The following is a 12,675-nucleotide window of genomic DNA, read 5'->3' as shown; positions in this document are numbered from 1 at the left end:
TTGGTTTAGCAATTCTCTCTTCAGGAGTGCATTCTATAGATGCACACAGACATAATGATGTAGCTATAGAAAAGGACACTTCTCAGCACCATGGTTTAGAGTAGCAAAATTGCAAGTAGCCAAATTGACGGAAGTGAAGTCTGAAATAACTGGTACTCCAAACAACGCCAAGACTGGTGCAAGCATAAGAGGAAAGAGGCAGATCCAAGATTCACCATTTTAAAGAGAAATCAAGGTGAATAGTGTATGTATTTATTGAAAAAACAGGGTAGCGTGGGTGAATACACTCAATGTACATCAGAACAATGGTTTTCACCGTGTGATTCTGCAGACCAGCTGCAGCAGCACCTGGGACTTCTCAGGAATCCAAATTACTGGGGCCCACTCAGACCTACTAATGTGGAATCCCTGGGAGAAAAGTCTAGCAATCTGTGCTTTCAGATGCCTTCTAGGTAATTTTGATGCATTCTCAAGTTGAGGAACTGCTGGGCTGGAATATCTTTCAAGATACCCAGAACACTGGTAACAGTTGTTTCATCTGGTGATTGGAGAGACTTTTCACTTTGGTATTTTTGGATTTGCCCACATACATATGTATTACCTATTTTAAATAAAAAATTATCAAAATCTGCCACTTTGATCCAAAACGGACAAGAAATGAGCTCAGTGTTTCTAGAAAACTGAGTTATGAGTTCTGATTTATGGCATGACCCTTAAGAGAAAAAAACAATAGTCTACTTTAGAGCAAGATTTCAATGTGGAGGATAAATCATATCTATAAATAACCATGTATGGTTTGGCACAGTGGAGCCTAAGTCTGATGAAAATGAACTTGTTATTTATTGAAGTAAGTTTTTATAAAGAAGAAAAACCTTTTTAGAGGTTTTATTAGAATGAGGCAGTTTACCCTTATAGAGAGAGTAACAATTAAAAACCCAGAATAAAGGCCAAGACAAAGAGAAAAATTGAACATTTTTTTTTTAAAAAAAGCACAAAAACCCTACATACTAAAATTGTACACATCAAGTATTGGTCCAATCTTATATCAATCTATTTACATTAAACAGCACCATGGTTTTCTCACCCAGGTTAGTTAAACATGCCCAGAAAATTGTTATGCAAAGTATATGTACCTTTAAAACAAAATTCTTAAGAGAGCTCAAATTTGACAACAACAAAAAAAACTTTTTAGCTACCATAGATTGATGATATCACCCAATTCAACTTAGGAAAAATAGGTTTGAACACTTTTCCAGTTGTCAAACTTTGAGAACTGTTACTATTCCATGTAGCACACAAGTAACAAACTCTTTGAAGACAGGGGCATTATGGTCAAACCCCCACCTTCAAATATGAAAATACTCCTTTGGAATTACCGTTGCTGTCGTCTCTTGAATTTAGATTCAATTATCAACAACCCTAAATTGAATATAGCCACAATCTTTAAAATGATTGCCTAAAGAAAAGGAAGTAGTTAAAGCTCTCAGAAACAGGGAAGGTTATAATTATAGATATTATATCTAATCAGGCTATAGGAAATTTAATACCATTTTAAACTTTACATTTAAACTAATTAGCAGTTTCATTTTGCCATTAAAATGAATAGTGCTTCACATCCAAATAGGTGTGGAGGTCTGATTATTTCCCAACTGAGAGCAGTGTACGTACCTTCTTGCCTCTACTTTGCCGTATCACAGTCTCAGGGCTACAGTGATTATGTGATAGTCCCCCTCTTCTTTCTGGAACTAACTTTTCAAAGGCCCCAAATTAAATATAACCCTTGGCAGCATTATTCCAGTCATAGTGTGAGAGAATCAGGTGCTCTCACCAGAATTTTCAGTCCTCTCATCTAATCTGCAGATGGCTCTTCATTTGACTTTTTGCTAGGAAAGATGAGAGAGGAAAACTGTCATCTACCACAAGTAGAGGTAACAGTGAACTGGAAAGTTAACGTATAAAGCAACGTTTCATCATTTGGTGTCACTGCTGATGTTTAAGTGATGTCCATACACGTACCAGTAAATTAGGAGTTGATCTTTTCTCTAAAAGATTGAAAATAGGCACAGTTCTGCCAGGCACAGATACAACTGGTTTTCCTTACAACCTTCCTGCAAACTGGGAGGAAGAGAGAATTGACTGGTTATCTTATAGTGCGAAGATCTGTCCTTGATTCCTTGCATTCCCTGGCCCAGTACATTTGGGGGCATGCGCTGAAAAGTCCCAAGCAGAGTAGGTAGATCGATGAAGGTATAATATAGTAGTGACCCTCTAAGCCTGGATATAAAAACAGCTTTGTTATACAGACATTTCAAAATATCTATGCAGCAAAGGGACAAGAGAATTTTCAACTGAGTATCAGCTGAAAATCAGAGATCTGACTGCACTGACTAAATTATTGCCTAGTGTTCCAGAAGAGTACCTGCCACCAATGTGCTGGAAGGCACCAAAGTTTAGTGTGAATGTAAATAAGGAGCGCAAGATACAGGGATGGGGAAAGCAATACTGAAACACAATTTGCCAGTCTCTACTCCTTTATGGCTAAATATGAATTGAGTAAAGAATTCAGACTAGATAGAAGTGAACCTCAAATACTGCTCTTTTCAGTTTCCATTTTAAAAAGCTCATTTTATAACTGTTATTGATGTTTTGGGGGAAAAAAGAATACATATATATATATACACACATACACATATTTTATATATATATATATGCATACATATGTATTTTAATTTGTATTCACAAGGTGCTTGGTGCTGTTCTTCATGGACATAACATTCTATTTACAGTCCAAATCATTTAAATAGTCATTACATTGTTGGGTGTTTTAAAATAAATGGTTATCTATTTTTTAACTGCCTTTCAAATTAGAAACTAATTACATGAGTCTCAAAGGCTGGCTCTTTGTGTTTTATTAATAATTTTTGTTGGTCTCCATCACAGATGGAAGTTTTCACTGGTAATTCCTTAGAACTAAATCCATTCATACGGAATTCAGAGCAGTGAAAATAAATTTCACGCCATAGAGTAGGAAATGACAATGACAACAATAAAAAGGAGCAGGCGGGATCTTGGGACCAGCCAATAGGACCAATCAGTTCTCAACTGGTGTTGGGTTTTGCAAAGGCTGGCTCATTATAACTTGTACAACATAGTCCTTTGGGATCTTGAGCTCTTCCAACTTCATTTTGTCAGTAAGAGGTCTGCCAGAAAAGAACCATCGCTGGCTACTCGGTTCCACGCCTTCTGCTGCATGTAGCCTCCTCTTCATGTGGTATACAGTGTCTGTGCTGCGGACCACAAGTTTGAGGTCTTTGCCTGTGGAAAGGCGCAAACGGAGCTGACATTCATATCCAGAATTAGGCGGTGGCTCAGGAATATCCAGAGTCTCTATGTCGCTCTTTTCCTCTATCATGTTGATTGGTGGTGCCAGGCAGTAGACTGGAAGCTGATATCGGTTGCCCAGTTCATCATAGCACTCTGTGAGTGCACCTTCAGAAACAGAAGATACGAACAGAGTTTCATCTAAATGAATACATTTTTATTTACACTTTGCAAAATGCTCAAACCCCTTGCCAGCTCGCCACTGTAAGAAAAAAATATTAAGACCAATCATTGCCAGCTGCTTAGCAATGATGATTGTCAAGGCCCATAACCAATTATTTGAGGGTTTATCTAATTTTACCTTAGCCAGGACGCCAGCTCCTTTCCCTCACCTTTTCCAAATCATTTCATATCACATTCACACTTTCATTAAATGATAAAGGAAAAGAAAACACAAAAAATTCAAATTTACTAATATTATTAATGCTTGCACAAATTAAGGGATATTCAAATTGCACTGGGATACCTTTTTAAAGAAATGAGTCAGTAACTTTAACAACCACCACAAAAAACAGATCCCTAGCTCAATTCACCACAACATGGTGTTCCAGAACAGTTTCCGTAGTGCCTCAACTTCCTACACACTTGGCCAAAAGTCCTTTGTCCAAAGAGACCACAAACTGGAGATGACAAGTCTACCAGCTGCTCTGGCTCCTGGCTCATAGATGAATCTCATTAGCACGATCACCACAGAAATGACTGAGGGGTTGTATTTAACCCCAATTAGTCAATCTGTTATGGAGAAGCCATGGTTTAAAAAGGAAGAATAAAAGGGGTATGAAGTTTATAACCAGATAGCTCAGGGAAAAGAAAAAAGCATTCATGGTTTAAAAGAAGGTATTAATGGCTGTTGTTTTTGTTGTTTTTATAAAGCATAAACTGCATTATAATCCCCAGGACTTTCCTTGGGAAGCTTAAAGCACACTTAACGAATGCTTTCTTACAAGGTTGTTCTTATCACGTCTTTTGCTCAACGTGGAACACTAATGTTCCAGTTTATCAGCTGACTGATAAAAAATAAAAACATCTACCATACTCAAAACACTCATATAGGGGCGCCTGGGTGGCTCAGTGGGTTAAAGCCTCTGCCTTTGGCTCAGGTCATGATCCCAGGGTCCTGGGATCGAGACCCACATTGGGCTCTCTGCTCCACAGGGAGCCTGCTTCCTCCTCTCTCTCTGCCTGCCTCTCTGCCTAGTTGTGATTTCTCTCTGTCAAATAAATAAATAAATTTTTAAAAAAACCACTCATATATAATGAGTATATAGGGTGAGGACAATGAGAAACATTATCAATGAACCAATGAGTTAACGAACTGATCTTTGTTGTCACTATCAATAGGCTGAAAATATAAAGCACCCAAAATGAGACTGGAACAGTCACCAGCCCAGCATGGCTTCAATCAGTCTGTCTTCTAAATTACATAAGATGGGTTGGGGTCAGAATTCAGTCACCAAGCATAACACACAACTCTCCCCTTTCCTCTGTGTTTAAAGATACCGTACAGCCTCTATGCTGTTCACTAATTAATCCAAATGCTAGGACATTGCAGAAACAGATATACTTTAAGCACAGTTGTGATCACCAGTAGTTCCCTAACTAGCAAGCATCATGCTGAAGTACCAATGCTATTTATAAATAGGGGTATAGTCAGTTGTACTAACTTCACTATTTATATAGCCTAGTCCTGAGGCAAAGAAACCTACTAGTGTCTTCCAGATGGGCTGGCCACCAGGAGAACCAGGAAAGAGAACGTGCAGAGTTCACTAAAGACCATCACCTGCATTAAGAAAACACCTCAGGTAGATATCCCACTGATCCACTGATAGTATGGTCGGCCTGATAAGCACAAGAGTGACATTCTGGCAATGTTCCGCTAGAAAAACATTCTTTTAGAGAAGCACCATTCTAAACCATTATCTTTGAAATCTGTAGACCAAGATGAAACTCCCAGCCTTGCTATTAAACAGCTGTGCAACCTTGACCAATATTCTTTAACCTGAAATACCCTTCTTAATTAGCAAAATGAGACAGAGAAAACCTCTAAAGTGGTTTCCAGGTTTGCATATTCTTCTTCACCTGCAGTACCATGACAGATATAAAGTAACAGGACTGTAAACAAAAGCAGTCAAACTGCAAGCAGAATGATGTCTGGACTGAAAGACAGCTTACATTTGTAGCCTCTCTAGAAAAACTAGAGATGTCAGAGCAGCTTTTATGAGTTTGCTACAATATAAGTGTATGTCAATCTTGAAACAAACGTACAATTTAACAGGTACTTTGGCTCCTGAAGCAGTCTTTTTTCAAAAAAACTAATTTCAGTCATCATCTGCCAGTTCATTCATTTCTTCCTTTTTTTTTTTTTTTTAAGGTAATACCCTAAAGGAAGAGATTTTATTTATTTTTTTAAGTACATTCTACCCACCAACATGGGGCTCACATTCAAGATCCTGAGATCAGCCAGCCAGGCCTTCCTGGAAAGCAGTCTTTTCCCTTCTGTCCTTCAGCCCAGCAAGTTAGAAATTCAGTTTTCAGATTTCAAATGGGTGAGGATAAAAATTCCATGGAAGAGGTGCCGGTAGATGGCATATCTCCTTACTCCAGCTTAGGAAGTGCTCATGCCTATGATGCTGGAAATTGGCTACCCAGACTTTGTATTGCTTGGCCCTCATACTTTAATAGGTAGCTTGCATTTTATTTAACATGGAGTTTTCTGGCTTATTTACTCTTTTCCTCACTTCTGCCAAATTATAATCTGAGTTCTAAACATGCTCTGAATAACTAAATAGAGGAAAAGTTCAGACCATGATGTCAGATAGGATTTAGTTACATTTTTAAGCTATTATTTGATGGGTTACTCTCTCCCCAAATTAAATATCTGGGATCATAAATTATCAATAAAAACAAAACTTTGCTTACAATATAGCCCACAGTTGACTATTATCCCAGAATTACCTACTCAGAGCAGAATGACTCCTCTGTTGGCCCGGACACTTTTGAACAATATACTCCCAATTCTCCACCAGCTACTAGCCCCGTATCTCTTTAGTAAAGACAAAACTGCTCTGCTAACAGTGACCTCTAAACACATAACCTCGGCGGGAATTCATGAGGGCCACTCCACATATTCCACAGAGTTGCTGCAGGAACATGTACTAAACACCTGGAAGAGTGTAAGGCACATCACTAGCTCTGGGGAGGAAAGGTTACAAGAGAGACAACATTGTTCTTGATCCCCAGAAACTTCTAACTGAGGTAAGCAGATATGGAATACCCAGAGATTTTAAGTACAAATTAATACGCTGATAATCAACCAAATGCTGAGACATCACACAACAGAAGAGTGACTAACACTGGTAGAGCAAAAAAGGAGAAATTCTGTGGAAATAGTGTGTTCTGGCCATGGCACAGAATAGAAATAAAGGGCATCTCAAGAAATAGGAATAACATGGGAACAAGGATGAGTACAAGGTAAACAGGAAATAGCAAGTGGTTTTGCTGAGGCGAATAGAGAATCAATGACGTGAAACTACTAGACTGACAGCAAGAGTGACAACCTGACAGAAGGTTCGGGGGTTTAGATTTCCTCCGACAGGTGGCTGATACAGTACATGAGTCATTCACCCAACAAATGCTGAATGCCTGTTACATGCCAAGCAATGTTCCAGGTGAATAAGACAAAGCCTGGAGATTATTTTATCATTTGCATAAAGGGAGAATGATTGGAATAAAAAATCAGCCAAAATGATTGCCTGACTGCAGCAACAGAAATGGATCTGAGACAATCAGACCTAAATGACAGGTTATGTGATTGAAAACAAAAAGGAAAGAAGAATCACCTAAACCAGAAATGCGAGTGACAGAGAATTTAGGATTAGAAACTTTTTTGCTTAGTTTTTAACTGCTTCAGGTTCAGTGAGATACTTCAACTAAATTATGGCAGGTAACTGCAAAAGTATGTCAGGAAAAGGGTAAAAGCAGCTTGTAGAGGAATAATCTCAAACATCAAGTCTGAACATACAAGCAAACATATAAGAGTGCTTACTAGTTCTGGATCTGAGCACTTCGAATACACTGACATTTAATCCTCACAACAGCCCTTTAAGGTCAATCTATTAACACTCAATTTGCAAATGAGAAAATTGAAGCAGAGAGAAATAACTTGTCCAGGGTTACATACAATAAGTGACAGACTGAAATAACTGGGATTCCTGAGGGCTTGGTTCCTGGGTTAGTGATATGGTGAATGGGAAAAAGGAAATGGACGTGGAGGGGGGAAGGGCACAGCACAAATATTAGAGGGGGGGAAAGCCAAACATGAATCACAGGCGTAAGAACCCAATGGTCTAGGGATGCCCGGGTGGCTCAATATGTTAAGTGTCTGCCTTCAGCTTAGGCCATGGTCCCAGAGTCCTGGGATCAAGCCCTGCATCAGGTTTCCTCGCTTAGCAGGGAGCTTGTTTCTCGCTCTGCCTGTTCTGCCTGCTCTACCTGCCACGCCCCCTGCTTGTGCTCTCTCTCTCTGAGAAATAAATAAAATCTTAAAAAAAAAAAAAGAGTCAGCAGTCTAAATACAGTCCACCAACACAGAAGGAACTGGAAGATGAGGCAAAAGAAAATGGCAACTAAGTTTCAGTACTGTGAGGCCCCCAAATATAGTGACAAAATGGACATATTACCGTCACTGTCTCATCTGCCATATTTGAGAGGAATATGTGAATAACAGGGCATAGTTAGAAGATGGGAGAGTTTTTTCCTAAAAGCCTGTGTGTTCAAACACAAGAGGGAAAGAACCACTTTAAAAGTTGATAATGTAGGGGCACCTGGGTGGCTTAGTTGGTTAAACCTCCAACTGCTCATTTTGGCTCAGGTCATGAACTCAGGGTGGTGAGAATGAGTCCCACACAGGGTTGCACTAGGTGCCTCCTTAAGATTCTTTCTCCCTCTCCCTCTGCATCCCCACCCCCTGCCCTCATGTGCTCTCTTTAAAAAAAAAAAAAAGAAGAAAAAGAAAAAGTTGATAATGTAGGCATTTTTCTAGATTTTTTTCTTTAAAAAAATTATTTTAGAGAGACCGCATGCAAACATATGTGCAGAGGGGCAAGGTGGGTATGGGGCAGACAGAGAGAATCTCAAGCAGACTCCATCCTCAGCACAGAGTAGACACAGGCTCCATTTCACGACCCCCATATCATGACCTGAGCTGAAATCAAGAGCCTGATGCTTAAACTACTGAGCCACCCAGGAGCCCCTAGAAGGTTTTTATTGACCGCCCCCTGGGCACAGAGGGTATAGTTCATTTAGTAGTTCTGTACTAGCTCTAAAGAAACTCTAGTCAGGCTTGTTCACACTTGTCACCAAGCGGCCTCTGTGGAAAGACATTCTTGTCTTTTTCCCCTTCTCCTCACAAACCTACCACAGTCCTAGCAGAAACAGATGGCTACCAAGACAAACACTTGCCAGGGCATCACCTCCCCAGGTCAGGAAGCCCTGACATCTCCTCATGATAGTAAGAAATCTGCCAAGACTCCACCTTCTGTTCTAATTCCATACATAATTTGCTGAAGTTTTTATTTGCCTTCTATCTAGATGACTGCCTCAGATATTCTCTCTTCCTTAGTCAACTTGGTTTTCTATGGCTATTTTTAATTAGGCATCAAAATATTTCACAAGAGAATTATAAAGATAAAACTACCTTATACGCCAAAAAATAAGAACAGCTTTACTAAGTGCCAGGAACTCTTTCTCAAACAATCTTTCAGGTTAAAAAAAGATGTTTTTATCCCTCTATTCTCACTCCTCTAAGACTGCAGTCAGTCTTTAACATTTTTGCCACTTGAGACTTGCATAGCTACATGGAAAAATTTGTAAAAGTTAAAAATCAACTTTTACATTAGGAAACTTTTGGAGAAATGAAATGTTATCTTGTGATGATGGTTTCACAGGTATACACATGCCAAAGCTGATCAAACTGTACACTTTAAAAATATGTGCTATTGGCATATTTCAGTATACCTCAACAGAGTTGAAAAATTTAATATTTAGGGGCGCCTGGGTGGCTCAGTGGGTTAAAGCCTCTGCCTTCGCCTCAGGTCATGATTCCAGCGTCTTGGGATCGAGCCCCACATCGGGCTCCCCACTCGGCGGGGAGCCTGCTTCTCCCCCCCGCCCACTCTGCCTGCCTCTCTGCCTACTTGTGATCTCTGTCTGTCAAAAAAAAAAAAATAAAATCTTTAAAAAAAAAAGTTTAATATTTAAAATACACTGGCAATCTGATATAGAAAACTGCCCTTCCAAAATTAATTAAGTGGGTGATGTCCTGGAACTGTAAGGCTTTTGTTACATTGGGTGTCTCTTCCAAAGCTTGTGGAAATACTGTCTTTATTGCTGACTCCCCCCCCCTTTTTTTTGACATCTCTTTTCTAACTGGCCCACAAGGCACAAACTCTGACTTTTTCAACAAATGTGACTTCCTATGGCAAGGAAAGTCTAAGTACATAATTGAGTTGGACAAAAGCAGTGATATAACAGAAAGACTATACAAGAACAAAACAGTAGATTAGTCTTATGATTTGGGAAGCCCACTGCCAAGCCTGATGGAGGGACAGAAGATTAGAGAAGCACTGAATCTCATGCAAGGAGTAGCAGCTTTGGAGTGGATCACACTCAAATTTTAATTTAGACCCTACTTTTGGACATGTTCAGTCTGTTTCCTCAAGGACTATAGTATCAACCTCATAAAGTTGTTGCGAGGATTAAATAATAAAACATACGCAAAATTGCCTAATACATATTACAAACCCACTGAAAACAATAATGTTAGTTCCCCTCTCACGTAAGTTTTTAAAAAAAAAAGATTTTATTTATTCATTTGACAGAGAGAAAGAGAGCACAAGTAGGGGGAGCAGCAGGCAGAGGCAGAGGGAGAAGCACGCTCTCCCGCCCAGCAAGGAGCCCAATGAGGGGCTCAATCTCAGGACCCTGGGATCACGACCTGAGTCAAAGGCAGACCCTCAACCAAGCCACCCAGGGGCCCCCTAAGTTTTAAACCTCAGAACCAGACTTATGGGAGAGAGCTCACCAATAGCAATATACAAAGGATCAAACTTACAAAATCTGAGTTCACTGCTTTAGGCCTGATGGGATTCTCTATAAACCTGAATCACAGTGATGTCAAAAGGGCCATCACAATTACCTTTCATTAGGATATGAGCAGTCTTTCAGGACTAACTAATGACAGTCTCTCTCATGCAAACATTTTTTTGGGAATTATATTAAGCTTATATCTGACAGTCAGGCATTAAGAGCAGTTTGAGCTCTCATCCTACCAAGGTAGCTATTAAGACTGTGACATTCAGAAGCACCAAGTCTACCAGGTCTTATAGCAAGCACGGGTGAAAGGTGGCTTAGTTTATATTGCTCAAGCCACTATGACGGTTAAACAGTTGTGTAGGGGGGTGACTGGGTGGCTCAGTTGGTTAAGTGTCTGATTTTGGCTCAGGTCTTGATCTCAGGGTCCTAGGATCAAGCCCAGTGGGCTCGACTGGGCTCCCTGCTTAGTGGAGAGTCTGCTTCTCCCTCTGCCCCTGCCCCTGCTCGTATTTGCGCTCCCTCTCTCTCTCAAATAAATAAATAAACTGAATCCCCCCCCCCCAAAAAAAGAGCTTATAAAGTGGTGCCTGGGTGATGCAGTTGGTTAAGTCTCCAACTCTTGGTTTTGGCTCATGTCATGATCTTGTGGGTCATAATGTCATGGGTCCTGAGATCTACCCCAAGTCTGCTTAAGATTCTCTCCCCCTCTGCCCCAACCCCCAACTCACTGGAGTGAGGACTCTCTCTCAAATAAATCAATCTTTAAAAAAAAAAAAAAAAAAAAAAAAAGCTTGTGTAACATTTTGTCACATTTCTAAGGGGACAATGATCTTCAGAGATGCCTAATGACACAAGGACAATCTCCCACCTCAGATATTTCAGGGCCTTTGTCACTCTAACTTGAAAAAAAAAAAAGTTGGGGGGGGTAGTGACAGCAACAGAAGAGTGGATAAATTTACATTTTACAACTCCAAATAATTTTTGTTTCTTTGACAGAGAATGGAAACTATTAATTCACATATTAATATACTATTACCAGATCCTATATAAACGCCATTTCATTTCTAACACAACAGTCTGGATAAAATCCTCTATCTCCCATATATGTATAATATCTTCATGCTTTCATTCCTAAGCCTTATGTTCATGACAAATTTATCAATTAGGTTTATTAAATGACAAATTCTTACAGGGACCTTTAAAGGAACCAGAATTCACGGCCTGCTTCTTAATGGGCCTCTATCACATTTAAGGGATACAGAAACGAAGTCTACATATATGCATTTCTTGCCTATCCATGTCTTAGAAAATCTACTTGTTTCTCTTTAGTATTAAGAAGTACGTAGGGGTTTTTGTTTGTTTTTGTTTCTTAAGATTTTATTTTCAAGTAATCTCTACACCTAACATGGGGCTTGAATCCACAACCACAAGATCAAGAGTCGCAGGTTCGGGGTGCCTGGGTGGCTCGTTGGTCGAGTGTCTGCCTTCAGCCCAAGTCATGATCTCCAGGTCCTGGGATCAAGTTCGCATGGAGCTCTGCACTCAGCATGTGGTCTGCTTGGTCCTCTCCCTTTGCCCCACCCCTTGCTTGCTCTGTCTCTCAAATAAATAAAATTAAAAAAAAAAAAAAAAAAAGGAAGAAGAAGAGTCACCAGCTCCACTGACAGGTCAGGTGCCCCAAGTATAGTTTTAGAAGATTCTGTACAGTGTGGGAAGGACTAAAAATGGAATTAACCATGAAGATTACTTGTGTATTCCTATAAAAAACAGAGATGAAATAACTTTGTCTTTCAATTGCTTTGTTACTGTTAAATCCAGTACTTGAATTCAAATCCTAATTCCAATTCCATGACTTAACACTTGGAAAAAGGATGTAACCATTCTGTATTTCAGTTTTCTCATCTTATTTATTTACTTATTTATTAAAAATATTTTGAATTTATTTTAGAGAGAGAGAGAGTCTCAAGCAGACTCTACACAGAGCATGGAGCCCAACTTGGGGGTCAACCCAGGACCCTGAGATCATGACCTGAGCTGAAACCAAGAGTCACACACTTAACTGACTGTGCTACCCAGGCACTCCTCCTTCTCATCCCTTTAAAATAGGGACTATTGTAGGTGATTATTACAGGCATGAGGATTATATAACACCACTTCAAAACATGAATTATGAGTATCTTATTATTCCTGGTTCTCAGTCTA

At 39.6% G+C, this 12,675-nt stretch overlaps 1 protein-coding gene across 2 annotated transcripts in view; it reads right to left on the bottom strand.

Annotated features, from left to right (window-relative positions):
• Positions 1 to 298: 298 nt before the first annotated feature.
• UBTD2 (ubiquitin domain containing 2) overlaps positions 299 to 12,675 on the bottom strand; it is a 62,271-nt gene continuing 49,894 nt past the window's right edge. The window contains exons 3-4 of one of the 2 annotated variants that reach the window (XR_006817803.1): positions 2,017 to 3,489; positions 299 to 1,883 (exon numbers count right to left, since the gene is read on the bottom strand). Coding sequence is in view for 1 of the 2 variants with exons in the window: in XM_046000857.1 (XP_045856813.1) it covers positions 3,092 to 3,489 (398 nt within the window). In the remaining variant the exon portion in view is untranslated. Of the gene's footprint in view, positions 3,490 to 12,675 lie in introns of both variants that reach the window. The other variant, XM_046000857.1, reaches the window with a different exon arrangement.

This window comes from Meles meles, chromosome 3, assembly GCF_922984935.1.
Source record: "Meles meles chromosome 3, mMelMel3.1 paternal haplotype, whole genome shotgun sequence".
Classification (NCBI taxonomy): domain Eukaryota; kingdom Metazoa; phylum Chordata; class Mammalia; order Carnivora; family Mustelidae; genus Meles; species Meles meles.
This window is presented reverse-complemented; position numbering and strand designations above follow the sequence as displayed.